The sequence below is a fragment of the Excalfactoria chinensis genome, chromosome 8, assembly GCF_039878825.1.
Source record: "Excalfactoria chinensis isolate bCotChi1 chromosome 8, bCotChi1.hap2, whole genome shotgun sequence".
Taxonomy (NCBI): domain Eukaryota; kingdom Metazoa; phylum Chordata; class Aves; order Galliformes; family Phasianidae; genus Excalfactoria; species Excalfactoria chinensis.
Window position 1 is genome coordinate 24,101,152 of NC_092832.1, and position 24,283 is coordinate 24,125,434.

The 24,283-nt window shown below is 45.9% G+C and overlaps 1 protein-coding gene and 1 long non-coding RNA gene across 3 annotated transcripts in view; one reads left to right on the top strand and one right to left on the bottom strand.

Annotated features, from left to right (window-relative positions):
• On the bottom strand, positions 1-16,571 carry LOC140255361 (uncharacterized). 2 transcript variants are annotated; one of them, XR_011904464.1, is made up of 6 exons: positions 16,433-16,571; positions 14,653-14,731; positions 14,329-14,441; positions 13,635-13,773; positions 2,610-2,787; positions 1-1,831 (listed from the first exon to the last, which is right to left on the bottom strand). It is a non-coding gene; the product is annotated as an uncharacterized lncRNA (long non-coding RNA). The 2 variants fall into 2 exon arrangements; XR_011904465.1 differs by having other exon boundaries at positions 2,339-2,787.
• Positions 16,450-24,283, top strand: part of PRKAA2 (protein kinase AMP-activated catalytic subunit alpha 2) — a 21,064-nt gene continuing 13,230 nt past the window's right edge. Inside the window, exons 1-3 of the mRNA XM_072342860.1 lie at positions 16,450-16,572; positions 21,873-22,014; positions 24,046-24,139. Of these exons, the coding sequence (XP_072198961.1) occupies positions 16,476-16,572; positions 21,873-22,014; positions 24,046-24,139 (333 nt within the window). The 5' untranslated portion in view covers positions 16,450-16,475. The remainder of the gene's footprint in view (positions 16,573-21,872; positions 22,015-24,045; positions 24,140-24,283) is intronic.

The following is a 24,283-nucleotide window of genomic DNA, read 5'->3' on the forward strand; positions in this document are numbered from 1 at the left end:
TGAAGAAGGAAAAAAAGATCCTTTATTGTACTTGAAGGGAAAGTGGGGGTTACTGAAATTGAAGTTTTATATTTGCATTTACAGGGCTCCTTAGGCTACTAGTGTTTGCATTTTCATAACAAAAAGATTGTGCTGTTAATTGATGCAAGCAATGGTGCACAAATAAATCCCAATCTTGGATGATTTCTTAAGGGAACAGCCACTACAATTCCCCATTGTCAAGCGAGAACTGAGCAAGTCATCAGTGCCAAAAAGCAGCCTCTGTGCCTGGGTCAATAAAATGCAAGAGATTCATTGGTAATACTTAATTGTTTATACATAAATGCAATTATTGAATACACCACGCACTAGCCTCCCTTTTAGGGCTCAGCTTAGCATCCCTTGTATCTCAGGTCACGACTTCAGCCACCCCATGGAAATCTGCTCATTGCGTGGCTGTAGTAGTGAGAGCAGCCCTTCCTCATAACCACTCATCGTGATTCAGGTCAAAAGGTCAGAGTTCTGCAAAAAAAAAAAAGAAGTCAAAAAGTTCCTGGTTTTACTTTTTTCTTCTATAGAACGTGTCAGAGGGATGTGTCAGTAGGGTCTGGGTTGGGAACAGAGCACTTGAGTGACAGCTGGTGCTCTCAGCTGGTGCCTGGGGTATTTTGGGGGGGGTGTGCTTTGCAGATTGGGGGACTCCCTCTATTTTGCCCCAGGTGCAACGGGCAAAGTGAGGTTGCAGAGTGGTTGGATGCTTGGCATGCGAATGGTCACACATTTACTACTGCCTCCTCTGACCTACAGAGGGGTTTTGTGTAGGAATCTCCTTTGCTTTTCCATCAAGGGGACAATGTGACAGCAGGGAAGGACCAGGTGCTGCCTGTATTTCAGAGTCATTCATGTCTACTTCTATGGAAGACCTAAAATAAGAAAGCAAACTATGCTGTTTGCTGACTTATCCATCCGTTACTGAGATTGTTCCCTACCAAATGGGGAAATCAGAGCAAAGTTGCATGCTGCTCATAAGGTGGCCTGAACTGGAGTCACAAGGTTGAAATATCAGCACTCTTCTGGGAAACCCAGAGCTGAACCACTGCTACCCTGCCTAAGGGTATTTTTAGCACCATCAGCTGCTGCTCTCCTGCAGAACATCAGCAGAAGGGCTGAGAAGCACAGAGGGATGTGGGGCATTGCCAGCCTGACCCCTGTGGGTTTTAGGGTTTCCTTGCACCCACTGGTGCCTCATCATCCAACCTGCACAGTGGTGGCTGCCCTGGTAGGAAATGTTTGCCAAGGTTGGGCTTGTGTCTGTCCCTGCAGTGAGGGAGGTAGATACAAGTGGGATCCAAAAGGAGCCCAATTCTCCCCTCCCTGGTGCCACTGAGGGGTGGCACAGAGGGGTGTAGTTGGTGGGCTCTGTGGGGATGGGTTGACAGTTGGACTTGCTGGTCTTGGTGCTCTTTTCTAACCTTAATGATTCTACAATACTGTAAGTCTAAGCCTCGTGAATACCCAGTTAATTTCTTAGAAAGAATTAGCTGACAAATGTCATCTTAATGTAGAATTTTCTGCCATTCGGGAAATTGGATGTGCAGATTTGTGCAGGCCAGGAGGGTCAGCCCTCAAGAACGTGCCCCCATTGACCCACAGGGAAGATCAGCAGTCAGGGAACTGTTCCTGGCATCCCAATCACCAGTGTCAGATGTGTTCGGTTTGCCAACAAAGCTAAAGTCCGGCCTGTGTTGCAAGCAGCTCTTGCCCTACTGCCAAGTTTCACAATCTTGGTGTTTCTCCTTAATTTAATGGAGTTCCCATCATCTTGATGTGCTGTGGTTACAGGATTCCAGCTCTGTTCAAAGAAAGAAATATAAAAGACATGATTAGAAGAGGGGGGGGAAAAAAGCTTCAAGAACACATCCAAAATGCACAGAGTGGAGGAAAGGACGCCGCATCGTTTCACTCGAAGGTGTGGCAAAGACCACAGAAGCCCAATTTAGGATGCAGATCCCCTGGACCGGCGTCTCTCAGAGGCTGCGGGTTCCTCGTCCTCTAAAAGGAGACGAACAGCACCATCTACTGCCCTCCGCCGGCATCTGCCCTATAGACAGCAGCACGGCCATCCCATGGCACCGCCGTGTTCAGGGGACCAACCCGAGCCATCCTGTGAAATCGAAGCAGCGTTTAATTACGGAATACACGCGCTAATTACGAGAAGAACCCAGTCCTGAATAATACTAGCTCCCCTCAGCTGGTGGCATTAAAAGTGAATTCAGTGTAACAGCATTTTCACATATTTCCCTCCAATCCTTTCATGTGTTTATTAGCAGAGCCTTCAAGAGCCGCCTGTATAATTCACCTTTATGTGCAGTTCCTATCCGGGAAGGCATTTTCACAGTCAGCAGCAGCTAATGAAAGGGGTGGCACATTGCTGTGCAGCTCCAGCCCCTCTAAAACCCGGCTCTGTGCTCCATGCTGGCCGCCTCCCAGCAGTTTGTTTGAAAGTCAAGAATGTGCCATGTTTTAATGACGCTTCGGGGTCAGGATCTCAATGAAAGCCCCGTTATAAGCAGCAGTCTCAGAGGAAAGGTCTCCACTCCAGATTGCAGCCCAAACTGTCTACCAGTTACCTGGCAGTAGTTAACACATTGGGAATGTCTCCTCTGGATGCTGCCCAGCTGTTTGTTGCAGGATGTGAACGCGTTTGTGGTCTATGATGTAAACAGGTAGATCTACATTTTTTCAGCTTGGTTTGATTTCTGGTCACAAACTCTCTAAATAACCCCCTTGAAAGCACTCAGCATCCATCTGAAAAGAGAAGAAAAAGAGATGTATTTATTTTTTTTCCCCATGTCTAAACCAAACCAGTTTTTGGTCGCTACAATAGCTTTCAACAGAAGGTTCTGAATCATAGAATCACAGAATAGCTTGGGTTGAAAGGGACTCCAAAGATCATCAAGTTCCAACCCCATTGCCACAGGCAGGGTCACCAACCTCCAGATCTGGTACCAGACCACTTTGCCCAGAGCCCCATCCAGCCTGGCTTTGAACACCTCCAGGGTTGGAGCATCCACAGCCTCTCTGGGCAGCCTGAACTGTTGAGCTCCCATCCACATGAAGCAGAATGCTTGCATAGAGCAATGGTGGTTTTCATCAGTTCCCACAGCAGTCCTATATTGTAGGGCTGTGTATCATGAAGACGGAGACGTGTTGGGCAGAGCTTCCACTGCAAGTCCCTCTCATTGCTGCCCCACATGACTTGCAAGAGCCAGGCCAGATATTTGGATACAATGCATAAGCAACCTTCAAAGCCTGCTCTTTGCTTCCATTTATCTTATCTAACACTCCACTGAAGTATGGATTTACCTAATACATACCTAATATATTAATGTTCCTATTCATCACGAGGATCTCAGTGCTGTTTTCTTTGAAAGCCTCACCAGTAATGATCAAGCTCCTTACAATAGAAGATTGTTTTATACCTCTGAAAAGGATTTTCTCCCCTGTTTGTTTTCTGCATACTTTCACTGAGGTTGTTTGATACTACGATAAGAGCTTGGCCCAAAAACTGGGAGTGGTGGCATCCACACTTTGGGTTTGCATCACATTACAAAATGACAGCACTCACATTCCTCATTCAAGGTGAACCACTTGGTTCATTTTCCCAGATAATCCTGCAGTATAGCCACTAAGCAGCCAATGGTCAAGCCATTGACTTCAATGAAGCCCAAATAACTGTACAAAGGTGTGCAGGCTGCCTGCAGACCGCAGCATCAAACCACTAAAGGATGCTGCTCTGTTTTCTCTGTGAAACCATGCAGATTCACTGCAATATATATCTACCCTATCTTCCACTTTATTTTGGAAGAGCTAAGGAAATACTTGCTTTCATATGGATGTTTGGGCATAAGTCTCCTAGCCAAAGGCACACAAAGTAAAATGAGGAGTAAATTACCCATTTTATTTTAAATAGTGATAATGATCGCACGTTGGATCAAACTGTTGGGTTAGTGGTTGATCTTCCTGCTTTCATATCATGCCTTGAATGCCTTTCTGAAAGATAGCTAAACACACAGCATTGGGCTCAGGATAGAAGGGGATGAAGTTAGGTGGATGAGCTATCCAGAAACCCAGACCATGGCATTAACAGTCTCTTCTGATCTTCAAAATCTGCAAATTTACTCTGAACCAGAGATTATGAAACAGCAAAGAGTAAATCCCTTTAAAATTGCTAGTAAATGTCAGGAAATACACTTTAAACACACAAAGACACAGATTCGCTGGCTCTCGTTGCACAACAGATCGCAGATATCTTGTGTGCTCTGTCACAGGCCACTTTATCTCCTTTATCCAGCCCTGCCAACACCAAACAGTAAATGTCAAAACCCTTCTCTTTCAAAACCCTGGGATTGTTTCGAAATACTGAGATCCAGCATTGAAAGCAGCCGATCTGCTCAGCTCCTGATAGAGGACCTTGGAAAGAAGGCATGATCTCTTCTTTCTTCTTGATCCATTTCTGCTCACGTTTCCAACACTCAGACAGCTATCACACGGCTATCCCAAACTGGCTTTCATGTCCCATGTGAAGGAAACAGAAAAGAGTGGCGATGAGCACCGGAGTTAAACTCACATGTAAAATAATTCCATAAAAGGGGAATCCTGCTCCTTAAAATAGCCTGGCACTGGGTTGTAACAAGAGACCTTTTTGCTGATGCCAGCCAGGGAGCGCAAACACAACGCGACTGCCCACCCTTACAAGAACTCAGCTGGAAAAGGCCGAGCCTTCTCTCCACCGTGACTGATTGGACAAAGAAAGCAATAAACAGCACCGTGCTTCAGAAGCTTCGTGGTCTTTAGAAATTAAACCTGGCAAGTTCCCCGGCAGCCAAAAGACTATTATTACTGTGCCTTCTTGCGTTGATATGATCTAAAGAAAACACACATCTAGGTCTAACAATAATAAATAATGAAGTTATTCATACAGCCCGCTGCTTACACGATGGCAATTTCGCCATAATTGTAGGTAAAAGGCACAGGCACACAAACAGCAGTCTGTAGTAATTCAGTGTTACCTGGTGCTTGGGAGCAGCTATTTCTTCTAGGTACAAACCTTTAGGGCAGAAAATGATTTCAAACTCTGAAGGAACATCAGCAAAGCTCTCTTGCATCCTCAGAGCTGTATTCATACCAGGAAAATAAATGAAAGCAAGAGTTAATTCCCTCATGAGGGGTTGTTTTCCAGCAGCATTTCCAGTTACCTGCAGCTATCTCCAGCCTGCACAGCCCAGGGGACACCAAGGGGGGGGGGGCAGATGAAAAGACAGCAATGCAAGCAGCATGTGGTGTTCAAGCAGCCTGGAGGCTGGCAGCATTCAGTGGAAAAACAGGCTGTGAGCAAACACTGGGGCTTCCTCACACCTGGACTTGGGCACAGTGCCTTCCTTCACTCTCCACCTCCTTGCCATCATTCCCTGCCTCATGGTCCACTGCTCAGCTCAGAGAAAAAAACCTCTGTAGGATGGCAGAGTGGAAATCATGGGATAATTTAGGTTGGAAAAGACCATCGAGATCATCATGTCCAGCCATCACCTGCAGTTTCTTTCATTCTTCTCACTAGAAGCAAGTTCTACCTGTTCCTACTATTTTTATAGCTTTCTAGTTACATGCCCTCACACAAACAAACCTGGCCATGACTTCCTGCACGATCTCCATAGGACGAGCATCCCATCAGTGAGCACAGCATGTGCCAGCCCATAACGCCCTTCCACCACCCAACCTCAGTCCTCAAATATATCACAGGACTTTCTGAGGTTGGACACCTCCCTGTTCCTCCTCCTCACTCCATTCCAGAGCCAAGGACACCCACCCCACATCACACCCCTGCTGGCCAAGAGCTCAGGTTTGCTTCACCAAGTCCAGGTCTCAACTCTGTCCTACAGCATAGACATATCCTTAGGGCATGTCTGCTCACCAGGCTCAGGCAGGGTGCAAGTCAGGTCTGGTTTGGTAGCTGCAGAACAGCATTACAGCACGGAGCAAGCTGAATTTGCCTGGGCGCTGTGCCATATTTACTTCTTCACAGAAAAGACAAACTAGGCTAAATTTTGCTCTTCTACCTACCCATCCCAATTTAATTTACTTTAATGAGGAAATAGATTATCTTAGCAGGCCAAGCTCATCCTTCATGTGCATTTAAGCCCTGCTGGATGGTGCTGCTTGTGAAATAACTGCAATGACCCCAGACTGGAGGTTGGAGGGGGGGCTGGAGGGCAAACCAAGCCATCAGGATGCAGGGCAGGAGGCTGCACATCCTTCCCATGGAGGAAGAAGGTTTGTGTTGGGCTCCCTTAGCAATGCCAAGCTTGAAGCTTCAGTAGGTATCTCATTTACACTCTGCTTGGTTTCTTATACACTATGTTAGTCCCATTTACACTCTTGCCTTCTCTGCTTCAACACCACTGTTCTGAAGGAGAGAGAAGAGATATGGGGGCCCCAAAATGCATGTCTGGATATAAGGTAGGGGGAAAACAGAACTTCTGCACAGCTGGAGATGCTGGCAGACATTACCCAGTGTCATCCAGCACATAAGCAACTAGGCATCCTTCACCTGGGGCAACTGACAGAGTTTAACATAAGGTAAACCTATACAAAAAGGTACTATGATTTTATGTTGGCTTTCAACTGTCATAGTAAAGCTTGGCTTAAATTGATGAGGTGTTGTTTTAGAATGAAATGAAATCTCAAACAGGAAGGAGCTTTGCAGCTCACAGTCCTTTTGTTTCCTTCTGAGGCACTTTGCTGCCATTGCTACACAGCAGCTTAATGGGCTATCCCTTGCATGAGCAGCATTCCTGCTTTCTCTCCTGGTCCTGCATGCACGACCCTGCCCGGGGTGCCATGGTTTTTAGAAGTGCTCAGGTCACGGGTTTTGTCAGAGCGGGCTGGATCCATCTGTAATGCATGACAGCTCATGAATCACTGGGAGACAGGAGCAGAGCAGCTTCCCTTGGATTTGAAATGAGCTCGGTCTTTTTTCTCATAGACCTACTCCATCATTCTCCATTTACAAAAAAAACAACAGCAAAAAAACCCAAAAAGGACTCACTCTTCATTCTCTCATGTCAACCAGCAAGCAGAAGCACTGCAGAGAACGGGTTCCCTTTCTCTATTAGAAACTGTATGTATGTTGTTATGCACAGCACCGTTTGATTTATGTGTTGCTGATAAAACACAGGCTCTGGTGTAACAAATCAATACAACAGTCCCGTTCAAAGCCCTCCCCCTGAGCAAAGAGCTTCTTGATGTTGAATGTTTCCTTATCTAATCTTCCATACTTCAACATTCCTTCATTTAGAAATGCTGATAATTGAAAACGCAGAAGGAGACGATCACAAGGAGAGATTAAAGAATATTAGCAAAATATTTGAAGTAATAGTAGCATTACATGTCAGAAACAATGTTTGTGCCCTTATTAACCAACTGCTGTGCGCAGTGCTAAGGGATCCCGAGTCATGGCTCAAAATCCCACTGTTTGGTGCTAAATAACTCAATAAATAAAGGACCTTAGTATTAGAATGCATGAATTCTATTAAAATAATCCTTCTGCCTTCACCATCCCTAGCAAACATTGGGCCTAAAGCAGGATTTGAGCCATGCACGGTAATGGAAAAGTACAGTAAAAGAGGTGAAAAGGATCAGAAACTGCATTTTTTTCCTCTATAACCTCTTTTATTTTCTAGCCGTACCTCATCAGAGTACATGCTTGTACATGGCACAACCTCCAGGAGGTGTGTTTGTAGGTTGTCCTACAAGACGTGCTGTCCATCATCGTACAAATCACTGCTCTCTGTTTCTCTCATGCTTGTATTTCAAACCAGACTTTCTCAGTAAAAGCTGCTGTTCAATCTCAAGAAAAGGTTAAGTGGTTTTCCAGCTGATCCTTGGCCACAGTTTCTATCTACTCAGCTCAAAATAAGGGCCAAATCCTAGCTTGGCTCTGAGCCGGCCGTTTCAATATTACTCGATAAGTTCCCTTTGTCTGGAAAAACCTTCAGATTTATCTTCCACATTTCCCCCATTCTGAGATAGCAGCCAAATGGAAGTGCCTTCGCTGAACATGTGTGGCTCAGATGGTCTCACAGTGTAGTGGGGCTCCGTTTCCACGTGCCGAATCACAAGAGTCAAACTCAGCTGCTGCTTCCCACTTCTCAGATGCTGCATCCCAGAACAGCTACGACCATCAGAGTCATAACAAGACCCCATTTTGTTGCTGGTGCAGCTTTGCCATAGCAGTTGCTGGGTAGCAGTGATACATGGTGGGGTAACTGGGAAATTCATGAGATTCCACCTCCATCTGCGTATGCCAGATTTTTCCTCTTGGCCCAGCAAACTTAGCCAAGATGTTTTGATTTCTACACAAGTTGCTTGTGAAAAATTAATGTTATCATCTTGGAACAGGTCTGCAAATATTTCTGGAAGGATGCAAGTATGGCTCCCATGGCCATCCAGCCCCAAGACTCACATTTGGGAGGGCACACTCAGACTGGAAGTGCTTCCCAATGGAGCACAGGGGGCTGAAACAGTGCAGATGATCCTCAGAAATGATAAAAACAGATTAGGAGTTCTAATCTCCAGGCGCCAGAGGGAAAAACTGAGGGGGAGGCCAACTGTGAAGGTGATGCTCATTAGACAATGCACCAGAATGGGACAAAAATGCTACACTAAGGCTGGAAGGCCAACTAAGATCATCCAGTCTAACCGCTGACCCACTGCCACTCCATCACTTCTTATGTCATCTGAGTTGGTCAGAAAATATTTTCAGGATGATTCTAATATCCCCCCTTTCAAGCTGATCCATAAGTTCTTGACACAGCATACACTGAAATTCATGTAAAAAAAAGAACCTACTGCTTTCAGTATGTATTGGAACAAGCCGGAAAACTACACTAACTCACAAACTTGCAATAAGACATTAGTACAATTATATTCCTACTTACAAAAGCAGTCTTGCCAAGCAGACTGTACAATTATACTGATGCACTAGCATGCAATGTACCCTAAGCAATACAGTAATATCTTTGCTATACAGTAATGTTGCTGCTTATGCCTAGAGATCATTAGTGTGTTATGAGGTGGTGGTTACTTAGACACACAAAATATAGCCAAAAGGTTGTTATTTCTCATGAAAGAGGTTTTAGGTTTGTTTGTTTTTAACATGGATGGCCAGATTCAGGTTTATTTTCCCAATATGCTGCTGAGTTATTAAAGAAAGCATTGGCTGGAGTTTAGCTCAGAAGCCTGGGAATCAGGGAAAACACCTTTATTATGTGTAATTTGGGCTTTATCTTCTGATCAGTAAAATATGAGTAATGCCCCTTTGGTGAGGCTTTAAATTCATTAAGACTTTTATACACAGCAGCAAGACATGCAGGTTGAAGAGGAGTAAGAGTTATGGGTGCTGTCATTTGGAGAACTTACATGCCCTCAACCTGCTTGGTAGGGCTTTGGCACATAGTTGTGTTGCTGTACTGTAAAAACGTTACCCCACTTTGGCAGATCTACAGTTACTGCCCCTGTAAAAGGTCTTGCATGTTTATGAAAGCAAGATAACCCAAGGGAGCTCGCTGTCCATCTGCACCAGAGTAAGCCTGGGCTCTCAGAGCTCCTGGGGAGCAGTGATAGCTGAGAACTTCTTTCACAATGGCAACTTGTTCACCAAAGCCTTTAGCAATTATTTCCCATCAAAACCTCTAGATAATTACATCCTTTCCCCAAATGAGTGCAGCAGTTCATTGCTGCCTTGTTAAGCTTGGTGACCTACATGAACAATGCTGCCCAAGCCTCCGACATGCCTCCATCTCACAGACAAAAAAGGTGCCTGAGTGCCACTTAATTACCTCTGAGTATCTGTCTGAGGGAGCCTCAGAACAACCACTGCAGACACTGAGCTTTTCATCTCAGAAGATGACCCCACCAGGAAAGCATGGTTGGCATGCAAAGGTGTCAAATACCCTTCAGATATTTTGTGGTCTCTGGGTGGTGATGTTATTTATTTCTGATCTGGTTGGGATTCAGAATAATCTCTACTGCTTCTGCAAAGAAATCGAGCCATCCTGTTGTCACATCATGCACATGTATAAGGCAGAGTTGCTGTTTCACCTGTCCTTGTTGTGCAGAAGTCTAGGAAGACGTGAGAGGTTGTAACCTGCATCCACTCTGCCTTAATGACCCCACAACCTACATATAACTAGATTCCCACCCCCATTTTCATGATTCACCTTCACAGTCCCAGTGGGTGAGATTTTGCATTTCCCCAGATTTTTTCCTCTCACCACTGGCTGCCTGCAAGTCAAAAATCTGCTCAGCGGGGAAGTACCCCAAATCCCTGCACACAGGGCAGATCCTTGCACAGAATCACCAACTACAAGCAGTCCAAATCCTTCCCCCCCCAAAAAAGAACACTGCTTTCCTCCACAGTGCAGTGAGCACACCCACCAGGAGCATCCCCCTGTCCCATGCTTGCCTGGTGACAAATTGCCACCGAGCATCCCTCTCCCCTCTGCAAACTGCAAACTCCCGGCTCCACCAGCCCACGGCCGTTACCATGGTTTCCTCTTTCTCTTACTCCTGCGATGCAATGAAAAATGCTTTCCTAAAACCTCTTAAGATATTCCTATGCATGGATTGCGGTCCTGATCTTGTCTTCTCCCTGCTTGTTGATTTATTAGAGCACCAAATCCAGGGCGTACCAGTTCCTCAAGAACACACCCCCAATGGTACCTGAAGGGTAAGTCTATATAAAGATTGCAGATATGAGATTTCACTACCATAATAACTAGGGAAATGTCAAATCTGGGTACACAATCGCATCCAGGTCCTTGTAGATTGAAGTCATCCATCTTTAGGGTTTTCTTCCCTTTAATAATATTTGAAAGAAGCCACTCAAGCCTCTCCAACCATGACTTCTGATGCAAGAACTCCACGCCGCAGACCAGAAATAGCAGAATTATGAGTGCTAAAAGTGTCTAGCGAGGCTTTTATTTTAATTCATATTCGAGAAAGGTTTCTAGCAGCTGGAGAAAGCAAGAGCCACATTCATAAAACCCTTGGCTCTTTGCCACACAAATGGTGCTTTTACAGAGCAGGGGAGGGGGGTTTGGGAAGGCAGAATGTGCCCATTTCACATCAGGAATGCGTCTCTCCAATTCATAAATCCTCCCCCTCTCTCCCCCAGCTGAGTGAAGGAGACCTTTCTCAGTTGGCCACTGAGGTGAGAGAGGGTGAGAGCGATTCTCCGGTCCCAGAAAGGGGCATTTATGGGAAACAATACTTGCATTAAACAGACACACAAACAGTGCTATGTGCTGCGGTGTGCAGACAACTGTGGGGACAACCGTCTCCAACCCACAGCCAACCCACCATGCCAGCAGCCTGCCACTGTGTGTCATGGCCTTCAAGAAATACCTACGTTTCGGAGCAGGTTGAAGAGTTTCCAGGCTGAAATACCCACACAGACATTGGTTGGTAGGAGGAAGGAGTTATGAGGATGGGGAACTGAAGTGCGAAGATTTATGGCTCCATGAAAAAAGAAATGATTTAGATTCATTTTAAAATTGAAGAGGATGCCTGTCCATGACTGGAAATAAAAGGGAATCAGAACTCAATTCCCCCAACAAAGTTCCATCCCAATCTGCAGGTACCAGGACATGCCAAAGATGTTGCCAGCACTGAGGCACAGGGGATGACCCACACTTAGAAGCATCAAGGTTGGAAAAGACCACCAAGATCATATAATTCAATATTCCATCTATCACCAAGATTGCCCATGAAACCATGTCCCTAAAGCTTGAGCTGCTCTGGGCTGTGTCATCCCACAGCTTGGGGCTGGTAAAAATGGAGCTGTTTGGGTTAAAACCAGAGTTCCACTTCTGGCAGATTCCCAGCTGAGGAGCTTAAAAGTAACAAAAATAAAGCAAAAGCCACCTAAACATTAGGACTTGGCAGCAGCTGAGTGAGAATCTTGAATCAGGGTTTTTTCAGCTCACCTCCATCTCTGCCTGTGATTGCATGTAGCCCTTAACAGCTTGCCCGGCATCCCAGAGGGGCTGAGCCCAAATGTGGCCCTGGTTGGGATGTGAAGCAGCCGCTCGATGACCTCGAAGCATCCCTCTGCCCCAGGCAGGAACATCTGCACTCCACAGGCCCATCCAAATAACAGATTCTGATGCTTCACCAAGCCTCATTTCAAGCATTTCTTCACTTAATACAATCTGCGTATGGTTTAATTTTAGCCCTATTCTTGTCCCGACCATTGTGGACGTGGGGAACATACTGTTCTACCCTGACTGATACAGAGCAATAACACAAAAAGGCAAGGAGATAGCAGACTGATTCTGTGAGGCTGTGAATCATAGAACCATGGAACATCCCAAGTTGGAATGGACCCACAACAGCATTTTATAGTGAGGTCAAAAAAGGGTAAATCAAATATGTAGCCAAATCCTGAGATCTCCCTGAATCAGTCCAGGGAGAATATCCTCATCGGTGCAAGCTGAAGGGTGCAAAGTAATGGTGAGAACACACTGAGAGCTCCTCCTCACCAGCACGCCCTTTCCCAGCTGATTTAATTAGGGAAAGCCAAGAGAAGGTCTGCCAGCTCTTGCAGATTATGCCCTAAAAGAAGACATAGTTGGCAAGGAGCTGAGACATGCTATGAGCAGCTCACACGGTCATTGCTTTCCCTCTATGCTTCCAGGATTTGGAACAGTTCTGCCTTCTACTTGTAAAGGAAGGGAGGGAGAGACTGTGATTTCCGCTCGGTAAAGGTCAACCCAAAGCCATACTGTGTTTTGCAGTTGTAGATGCAGCCTAAAAGCTCAACTCCATGACTTCAGGAGGACTCATGCACGAATCTGCCTTAAAAATCACCCCAAGCACCCAAATAGACCATCAGAGCACATAGAGAAAAATAACAGCAACAGATTGCTGTTGACTTCTATTGGGATCTGGTATCTCATAACATATTTGACCTTTAAGTTAGACTTTTAAGGGCACAAGCAGCCTCTTTTCAGCAGTTTCCTCTCTAAAAGAGTTAACTAGCTAAAGGGAATCTATAAACAGGAGGGGAGTCAACTCTTGGAAAGGGTAGATAATAGCAGGACAAGGGGAAATGGTTTTAAGCTGAAGGAGGGAAGATTTCAGTCAGATATCAGGTGAAAGTTCTTTACTATGAGAGTGGTGAGGTGCTGGAATAGCTGCCCAGAGTGGTTGTGGATGCTCTCTCTCCAGAGGTGTTCAAGGCCAGGTTGGATGGGGCCCTGAGCAACCTGGTCTGGTATTAAATGTGGAGGTTGGTGGCCCTGCACACAGCACCAGAGTTGGAGCTTCATGATCCTTGAGGTCCCTTCCAACCCACGGCATTCAATGGAAGTGATTTGTCGGGAATGACAGAAATATCAAACTCACTGCACCCTGACTCAGAGTGGGTTTACATCATGCATCCCCAATGGAGCATCATCTATTGCCATACCATCCAGATTTCTCTTAATACCGAAAAAGAAAAGGCCATCACAGCCTTTGGGCCCACGTGCACTACATTTTTGGAACACGCTTACATCACAACAAACCAATCACAGGATTGTTTTTGAGTAACTAACCTCCAGAAAGTTCATTTCCAATGTTGCAGTCCAACATCTGCTCTTGGCCAGGGCATGGGGCTCGATAAATAACGTCAGTTACATAACACAAATGGAAATCTCTTGGTTACAAATCTAAAGCCTCTGATGCACGTCGTTCCTGAAACATTCAAAATAAAGCATTTTGCGTGTCACAGTTCACCCACTGCTGCATTATCTCATTAACTATCTCCTCCAAACAGCCTGGAAAATCAAATCCTGCTGAAAATCCACAGATTTAGGGCATTTACAAGGGTTAGATGGCATGGCCCCAAACCTGAGCTCCTGTATAAATAGACGCATGGTGTTCCTTGTCTTCTTTTGGTCATGTTGAGATGGAAAATGCATCCTGAACCAGAAAGGGCAGCATCCTGACCCATTCCCAGCTGAGCTGCCCAGTCCACATTTCCTTTCTGCATTGGGAAGAGATTCCTGTCCTGCTCCACAGCCAAATGCTATTTCATGTGATCGACACCAAAAATAAAGATAGCACTTCACCAGGCACCGGAGCCTCCATCTCCTAGCAACATTGCCCCTCCCCAGCATCGCTCCTGCTGGCGAGCACAGCTCCAGGTGCCCGGATGAGATGGGCAGGAGCACAGATATATGTGCACAAAACATATGTGCTCACAAAAATGCATTTAACGTCAGAGGAAAATGAAGGAGATGCCCCAACCTGTGGCACAGGGCTCCGTTCCTGCTGTATGCTGGGCTCTTGGCTCACCCTCCTGGTGCCATGTCTGCACTGAGCAATGGGATCCTGGAAAGGTTAAGTCCATAAGACATATCCTGTAGAGCACAAGCTTTATTAGTATTAACTCAATATTACCAGTGTCAATGTGTCCAACAGGCTAAATGCTCACAGTGCATCAATCTGCTCCGAGATTTAGTCACCAACGTTTAGGAAACAAACAAGAAGGCAAAGCAGCTCAACATCATCCAGCAGCTCCCATTCAACATGAGAGCTCAACCACCACAACAACACCATCCGTGCTCTCACCTATTAGTTGCGGTGCCTCGTTCAGGCAGTCAGGACTTGCCAAGACTGGAAGCAGAGATCAAACAAACCCCACAAGCTCCTGTGTGCAAAGAGCAGAATGAGCTGCTGAGATTTTGCTCAGTAAAGGCTTGCATGGATGTACATGCCCACAGCTGCCCGCAGACCCTGCCGGGTTTTCATTAGCTTTCCAGGAGATAGTGCACTTTAGATAAGGCAGTCATATTGTTATTTGTAACTCCTCTTATGCCTTGATGCACATCTCTTGCTCTGATGGAGCTGATACTCTTTCACTGCACTACGCATGGTTTTATATCACAGCAACTTTCTTGTTTCTACCCCGAGATCGCTGTTTTATTAATGGATTTGTTGAATTAAATTGTCTTTTTTATTATTTATGGCAGTACAGTTGCACAGGCTGGTCATTATTTTATCACACAGCTATTGTTTAAACACATATTCCCAATCCGGTTTATCAAACAGCCCTATTATTTTAGAGTGTGGATTGCCTTTCTTTTGGGGTTACAGCTGCCTTAACAAGTAAAATGGGAAATATTCATTACAGAAGAGAGCTGGGACTGCTGAAGGGGTGTTTCCTTCAGGACAGGTTTTCTTTTCTTTCTTTTTTTCTTCATTTCTAATGAGACAGAAACTACAGCAAGAAGAATCAGCCCACTTAACAAAGCTGTGTTATTATCTAATTTACAACATTACAGCAGCAGACTGTGGGCTGTCCCATGGCTGGAATGCAAAGGAATGGATAATTCCATCATTAGGATGAGCTGTTAGCCCATGAGAAGCAGCAGCTGACAGCACTGCCAGGGTGTGGAGATGGTTTCAGCTGGCTGCACTACTGATGTGTTCATGTTTTCTTCCCTGTGAATCTGTTTTGCTCCCTTGTACTACCACAGCTACAGACCCATGGGGCTTCTCTTGCTGCTTTGCCAAGTGCAAACACTCAGCCACCATCACATCTCTACAGCTGCAAACAGAGGGCACCACCATCACCCCAAAACAACCACACACATCTGCTTACCCACATGCACAGTGTATCCATCTCTCCCTGCCTGCAGCTCAGGGCTAAGGGCAGCAAGGAGGCACCCACAGTGCCACCTCCCTTCCACCTGCCCATCTCCTAGCCCAAGCAGCATCCCTGTATCTTATGAACTGGATGCAAAGTGTCACCATAAGCTGAGTATAACCCAAAGCTATGCCATGAGGGAGAATCAGCCCATGGAAGGTGTGCCAACAGGAGGACACCCCCACAAGGCAGATGGATGCATCCCCGTGCAGGTGTGGCATCCCCAAATGAGTGCACTCCCAGGCAGGTGTGACATCCTCTGAACAGGTGCATCCCAAGCTTGGGGTACCATCAGGGGGGTGCACCCCATGGCCAAATGGCACCCCCAGGAGGCTGCCACCTTCTTCACCCCCATACAGACCCCACACCCCAGAAGGCGGGGGCACCCCAAGGGCAACATCCACACCCCAATGGAGGGTGCACCCTAGGGGCAGCGTCCCTCCTCGGAGGCTCCACCCCGAAAGCGCGCAGTGTCACTCCCAAGCAGGTGCCAAACACTGGGGCCACCGTCACCCTACAGCGGGTGCTTCCCGGGGAGGTGCCCCCATCCCCATCCCCATCCCCATCCCCGCAAGCTGCCCCCAGCCCCGGGGCGCGCCCTTCCCCGCCCCCGTGCACCCTGTACGGCCCGGCCCGCCGCTCCCCGCTGCGCACGCCCGATCCGAGCCGTGCCGTGCCGACCCGAGCTGTGTCGTGCTGTACCGTGCCGGCCCTGCGCATTGTGGTCCTCCGCCGGGGGGCGAAGATGGCCGAGAAGCAGCAGAAGCACGACGGGAGGGTGAAGATCGGCCACTACGTGCTGGGGGATACGCTGGGGGTCGGCACCTTCGGCAAAGTCAAGGGCTGAGTACCGAGGGCTGAGGGGAGGGGAGAGGAGGGCGGGGGGAACCCTTCCGTGCCGAGCATCATCCGCGGGGCGCGGCGGTGGGGAGGGAGGGAGGAGGTGACCCCTTCCCAGGGAGAGGGGGAAGGGGTGAGGGGGTCCTGGGCAGCTCCTGAGGGTGACCCCCAGGGCAGCACCCACCGAAACTTTCCTCCCGCGGCGGCAGGAAGGTGATGCCGGGGGGTGGGTGCCGGGGCCGTGGCTTTCCGTTGCTGTTTGAAGAACGGTCCTGGGAGGTGGGGGGTGAGGAGGTTCCGTTGCTGCCCCCACCCATTTTGGGGTGGGGGGTCAGCGATGGGGGCCACGCGGGGATGGATGTCTCTGGTTCACTGCTCTCGCACTCAAGCCAAGCACTGGCTTTGCTTTTCCTGATGCAAAGGTTTCTATTCCTTTCAGTTCTACCGTTATGTGCACATTTTCCTCCCGAGTCATGATATTAACAAGCCCCACAAAAACAAAAGAACAAAACACCTCTACACAAACGTGTGATCCGAGCAGAGTGAGGAGCTGTGATTCCCAGCAGACAGCAGGTCTGGGTGTTGGGGGCAGAGCGGAACTCCATCCTGCTCAGCTGTCCCCTGCCCACGTATCTAAATAACCCCAGACTGACAGCAGGGCAGAGAAAACACCTTAACCACTGCAGCTAAATCCACCTGTGGCCATTAATCAGGCCCCTAAAAATATATTGCTATGTTTAATCCCAAACCGCGAATTTACCAACCAAAGAATTATCAGGATAAACACTTCTAAAAGAAAGGACCATTCAAATCACTCCTGTGTACCAACAGACCTCAAGAAGTGCCCCAAAGGTGATTTCTTTTTTCTTGCAGACCAAATGAAGCCTGCTAACAACAGCCTGATTTCCTTAAGGACCCTTCAGGAGTAGCATGAACATCTTCCCCCTCCCCCCCAACACCATATATCACAAAATTGGTTAAGAACTGACTTCCAAAGGACGTATAAAATAACATAAAAAGCATTCCAAACTCCATCCATTGTGGCTTAGCAGCCTTTCTACATATATATTTCCCCCCTGTAATGCCAGATAGAATTTGACTGGAGAAATGCAGAATAGCACTGTTTTAACCTAATGAGCTTTCAGGTGCGCTCATCACGTTTGGCAGGAAACATGGGAGAGGAGAGGAGACTTCTCTTCCTGATTGCTCCAAGCTGTATGTTTGTTGTATATGATAGTTTTGCATTAAGCAGGCTGGTGCCATAAGCAGCACGTTTCTTATTGCAGATGCCCCATCCCTGGAGGTGGCCAAGGCCAGGTTGGATGGGGGCCCTGGGCAGACTGATCTAATAGATGGCAACCAGCCTATGGCAGGGGCAGGTGGAAGTGGATGATCTTTAAGGTCCCTTCCAATCTAAGCCATTCTATGGTTCTGTGAAGCAATGAGGGAAAGGATGTTCTCTCTCCCTCTGGCAATGGGAAGGAGCAAGTGGGACACATCACTGCTGCGAGTGCACCAAGCATATCCCACCTCACAAAGAGTTCTATCCCAATCACTGCACAGTGAGCAGTTCTTGGGTTATGTTTACCTCCATTACTCAGCCTCAAGTAGGGATCAGTTCCCATTATACAATTGTTGCTGAAAGACAAACATTGCACTGGGGGATGATCAACTGAAAGAGGCTGAACAGATGAAAGAAAGGGGAAAGGAAGGGTGATACAGCATCTGAGCAAGTGGCACCGGGACAGAACAAATATGTCATTGCTAAATATATGCTTTGGATTGATTTCATTTGTAACTTCAGGCTCAGCTAAGGACCAGCATAGTTGATAGGGAAGGATTTTGCTTTCCCTTTCCTAAACTTCTTCTAATCCTTGCAAAGCATTTGCGAGAAGCTGAGCTGCTCATGCTACCAAACACACAGGGTAGATGTGGCACTGACATGGTCAGTAGGTATTGTGGGGATGGGCTGATAGTTGGTTTTGAGCCGTCTGCCAGAGGACTTCAATGGCTATCTCAGCTTACTGTAGGATAAATCTAGTTATTTTTCTCCTCTCTTCTAAAAATAACAAAACACAGAGGGTCTTCTGTTAGAAACTCATCCTATTATATCTCTTCCCTTCTTTCTCCAGCAGCCTCCAGTTCTGGAGTAATGCAGGCAGTCCCATGCACAAACAGATGCAGTCACAGCTAAGGATGCTCACACCAGATCTGCTTTGGTGCCAGTTTTTGGAGTTTACAGTCTCTGCTCAGTGCACAGTGCTTTCAACTCAGTGTCAAATCCATCCCCTCTGCCTGCCCCAATGGAGCTGAGTTTGCTGATTCTAAGCTGTGGGGAAGCTGACTGGAGTACTTGTCACTAGAAGACAAGACACATGCTCAAATCCCTTTTCTAATACTGCCACTCAGCTCTCCCTCCTCCCCTCAGGCTTTAATCCAGGCAGTGAGTGGGAAGGAAGGAGCAGGATTCCTCACCTCCACCTGACATCACCACTGCCCAACCTGGGTACCAGGAGAGGACAGAGCCATTGGCACAGAGGAGCATATGCATCCTTTCCCTGCTCCATGTGGCAGAGTTGGGTTTGCCCTGGCTAAGCCCATGAGACCTCCCAGTGCTTCTTGTCCCATCAATGTGTGCTGGGTTGGAGACTGTGAGCAGAGGGAAACGTTGTCCCCAAAGACCCAAAGGGCTTAAAGGACTCCCACCACATAGCAAATTATGTTGTCTTTTCATCCCCCTCTCAAGACACTCAAGTAGGCTTAACAAGCCACTGGGGACTGGAACAAGAATATCTCCGTATCTAATGCTTACTGTAAGCAAAAGATGGATTACAAAATAGTCTGTTTGGTTTTAATTATTGGTGTGTTTGAGCTAGAAAAACCTTCACGGAGTTGCACATTGTTTGTCATGAATGGAAAGAAGATGAACTGTTGGGCAGTGGGATTAAAAACAATAATTATTCACTCCAGACATGACCTTTGTTTTTTTTCTTCTAAGAGTTTAATACCAATTTTTTCAGATCTTGTGCTGTGATAAGGGCAGGAAGAGTTGACCGGAATGAAGGATGGCAAGGATCACGGTCTTCTTCCTAGTACTGCCATAAGCCGCTTTGCTGTTCCTCAGTTTCCCCATTGCCCTAGTGCGTTCCAGTTCTTGAACAGGAGTGAATGAATTTTGGGCAGTTGGCAAAATGCAGCTTATTGCACTCCCAGCCATGGAGATCAGCCAAATCCAAAGTCTAGGAGATGATGGCTGAAGTTGCCCAACACCCCCTGTTCTGCCTTTGCATAGCCATGACCATCTCAGCAAAGAGAGATCTTTGCAAGGCTGCTGATGGCCAAAGCACAATAAGATGGGGAGAATTCCTTGCATGGCCATATGCTTTGGACCCTTATAAAACTCGAGCAGGTTGCTGCACTCCTGGCACCCATGCTGCTATAACAGGCTGTTACTCCAGCACAGCCTCCCCATGCTGCCCTGCTCTCCCCTCCCCAAGGATCACCAGGGAAAATGCCTCCTCGGACTATTTTCAGTGCTCTCCTTCCACCACCCAGGAGGAATTATCTGCCTACTTCAACCCTCCGCTAATCCCTAAATTGCATCCGAACGGCACAGCTTAGTTTATTCTCATTTCATCTGGTAGTTTGAGTATTACGGAGGGATGAAATGGGCATGCAAAGTGGTGCTTTTATTTTCAAGAGCAGTAAAAAGTGTTTTATTTTTAGGATGCTCTTACTGAGGAAAGAATCTCTGGCAGGTCTTATCTCGCGGCTAATAATAGTGACCTCGCGTGCCCTGAGCGGTGCTGGCGCTGCCTCCTGCCTTCCCTGGCCTCCTGCTTTACATGCATTGCTTCTGATCAGCTCCTTAGAGGCTCTGAAATTACTGAGTCTAATAATCTAATAACAGAGTTTGCTCATAATTGTTAACAGCTCCTGCTCTGTGTTATTAGTGACAGGGTAGCATTCATAATTAGAGAGCCTAAATGCATGCTGCGAGCAGGTTTACTCTGCAGTCTTAGAAAGCCATCCCTATGTTACCTTCTTTAAAATCCCATTTGGGGATCGTGAGATGGGGCAGCTTGAGGCCAGAGCACACTTTTAGATGCAAGCACCTGTTCAGATGTAAACTATCATCTGCTTACCAGCAGTTTCTGCTGTTAACTTTACTATAAATTTGCTTCAGAGCGTTTTCTTATACAGACTGTTGATAGCAAATGGATCGGAATCTGAATTCATTTTGCATTACCATTAAACTAGTGCAGTTCCACCAGTGACAGCGGTGCTGCTCCTAGCTTGTGGTCACCGTTTGTCCCTGTAGCACCTGAGCGCACCAAGTGCATGGCATAAAAACACACGTTGAGCTTTGTGTCTTTTCTTAAAGCAGAATTTGCCGGGGCTGTTAAACTCCAGCGTGGTGTTCCTGCAGCTTGTCATCAAAACGAGAAGCATGCTTGAGAAAGTATAAATAGAAATTCATTTTAGTAATGCAAATCCCGCAGTCCTATTCTGGGCAGGGAAAATCCCTATATCTTTTTTTTATTTTTTTTTTAAAGAAGTGTGATGGTCTCATTTTAAGGCAGGCTTTGTTGGGGATTCACTCAACCCATGCATTACGGTGGAGGTTCTCCCCCACCATTTAAATATATTTGTCTCTGATCAACATAACCTTTTTGTGCTTTAAATCCTTGCAAATTACTTTTGGTTATGGCCACCTCCACTTACTCACTGTCATATCTACTTAAGCATTATTTTTTTTTGTTCAATAAGTCCCCTCTATTCTTTTTTTTCCTACTCTGCAATGGGAAAATAATAAAGCAAAGAGAAACAAAGTGTTGGAACTGGATGATCTTAAAGGTCCCTTCCAACCCAAACCGTTCTATGATTCTATGATTTAATTATTCTTTTTCCCAAATTGACACATTGAGGACTTGGATTTCGCTTGTATTGACGTCTCCAATCTAGTTTTGAGGTCATTTATACACTGTGCGCTCATTCCTGCACTTTTGGTTGAGGCATTGTATGAAATGATGCATCATTTTGCTTCCTGGAAACCTGCTGCTTATTGGGTGTTTGAATCCACTTTCACTGCATAGAATAGGACTCACGAAATATAGAAAGAGAACCTGTAGGAAAGGTGAGGAAAATAAAGTCCTGATATCCAGACTATACTTAAAACACCCCAATTTCTACTGTTTATTTCCTTTTTTAAGCTTATAAATCGTCCGTCTCAGTAACTTTAATCTCCAATATGAATCTTGCTGCTCTGTGTAATGACTTTGCAATGCCCTCTTTCTATTAGTTGGCGAACACCAGCTGACAGGGCACAAAGTAGCAGTAAAAATCCTAAACAGACAGAAAATACGCAGCCTGGATGTGGTTGGGAAGATCAAACGAGAAATTCAAAACCTGAAACTCTTCCGGCACCCTCATATTATCAAGCTGTAAGTACATGTTCTGCCATGCGTTCAGCTTACTCCTCTATCTGCAGAGACTTCACACGTTAACTTGTTTTCAAGAGATGTCTTATGGTTGTACAGAGCAGTAGATGGGTGGTCAGGTTTTTGCATGTTGAAGCCAAAATGCTGCTTTTTTAATGCCTTCCTGTTAACTTGCATGGAGGCACAATCCACACATTGAGGAACTCTGGAAGGTGTTTTTCCTGCTGAGGGGTTTGGGCCATTATACCAACCATGAGACTCGCCAAGTATTGCTCTGCTAAACCTGCCCAAACATCCACTTTTCCATTCAGAAGTCATTATAAAGGTGCATAGAGAGGATATGTGCTTTCCTGTGATGGAATTTTATGAGGAGTCTCCATGATTCCCCTTTGTTGGGTCAGTATCTCATGACTTGAAGTGATGGAGAATTGTGCCTGAGGAATAACAGCATGGGCTGGCTCTTAGAGTCAAGCCTTGGCCTGAAGTCAATAGGATTTACGTTTCCATGGCCTGATTATCCATTGCTTAAAGGAACATATATTTTTTTATTTATTATTTAGACTTAAGTTTTCAACATTGCTACTCTGATGAACCTGAATTTAAGTTGTAAATCAGCACCTGCACTCCTGCCTCTGGGATTCCATCTCAATCCCTGGTTTGTGCAGCCAGTCCACATTAATGAGGCACTCGATAATATCTTTGGCATTTCTATAAAAGAAAGCTGTTGAATGGTAACTGCAAGGATAAGTTGACATTTAGGTCAGCCTTAAAACTGGCATGAGATATAGCAAATACCTGGGACTTAGAGGCAAGGGAAAACAAATTCTCCCTAAGTTAAATAACTAACCATGCAGCAACTGTTGACTTTAGAGTAACTTCAGAGTTCCATGGATTTATTGGAGAACAGATTGGTATTATTTCACAAAAAAAGGCAGCAAAAGTCCCGGCTGCTCATCCAGCATCCTTCCAGTCTGCACAAACATTCATCAAACAAACCATGAAAGCCTGGAAATTAAATTCAGTTGATCAGTCTCCTATAAATACTGCAGCCTTGAAATACACTGATGAAGAGGTGAAGGGGAGTCTATGGCACATGAGGTTCTTGTTTAAACCTTTGTGATGTCCCATCACTTTACCTGTATATACAAGAAATGGTAGTGCTATTAACTTAGATGTCCAAGAGCAAAACACTTCAGAAAAGTTAAGCTGATCCTATTGATCTTTACTGGGACCGTCACCTGTTCACTTGATCACCTCTGAAAATGAAGCCTATTTATCAGCTGTGAAAAATAAACAAATAAAATAGCAAAAGCAAACAACGTGTCTGAAATAAATCACAGGGAGCCTCAGCTGGTGCTGCTATGCATTGCTACAGCTGCTTTGACCTCAGCTCATTGCCATCGGGTTACACCGGATGGGTAACTGAAGTGCATTTGTAGCACTCAGGGATCATTTAACGGAGGTGGAGGGTAAATTTGCACATTAAGGAGGCAACTCTTTTACTTTCCTTCACATTTATCATTCTAGAATATAGAAGAGCTTAATGTTTGAAGAATGGTGCTAATCTCTTGGGGTGCTCATCTTTTTTTCTATGCCGGTTCAAGGGTAGCTCCATGTAGTATTTAGATCTCCTTTATTATATGTTCAGTATGAAGGAAACCAAACGTACTCGGTTCCCAATCCCATTTTAATGAAGTTTTGACTTCTGAAGACGTTGTTGTGCATCTCAGCCAAAATGGAAACTTGAATGTCAGGACAGTCCTAAATGCAATAGAGTTGTCTGGCAGAGATTTCAGAGGATTATTTAAAAGCTTGAAGCAAAAGGATGGATCTGTGAAAGAGATCCTTTCATAGACAAGTGAAAGATTATCCTGATGTGCCCCTTGAAATAAGAGATGGCTTTTCAGAAATGGAAAATGATTATAAACACAAGATCCAAGCATGTGCTTATGTTAAGGGTTGACTAGAAGCTAATAATCTGTTTCAAAGCCTTTCCCTTTCTTATTAATATATTTTTTCTTTGTGATTTTGAAGGTACCAGGTCATCAGCACGCCAACAGACTTCTTCATGGTCATGGAATATGTATCTGGTGGTGAATTATTTGATTACATCTGTAAGCATGGACGTGTAAGTGCCAGTACCATGTCAGCCCCAAACTCTTGTGTGGGAAGAGGATTATGTTCTGAAGTAAAATGGCTGCTAAAGGGAAGACACCTAAGGTTAAGGCCCAGAATATAAGTTGCTTCACAGCAATCCCATCTGGAGAGTCTC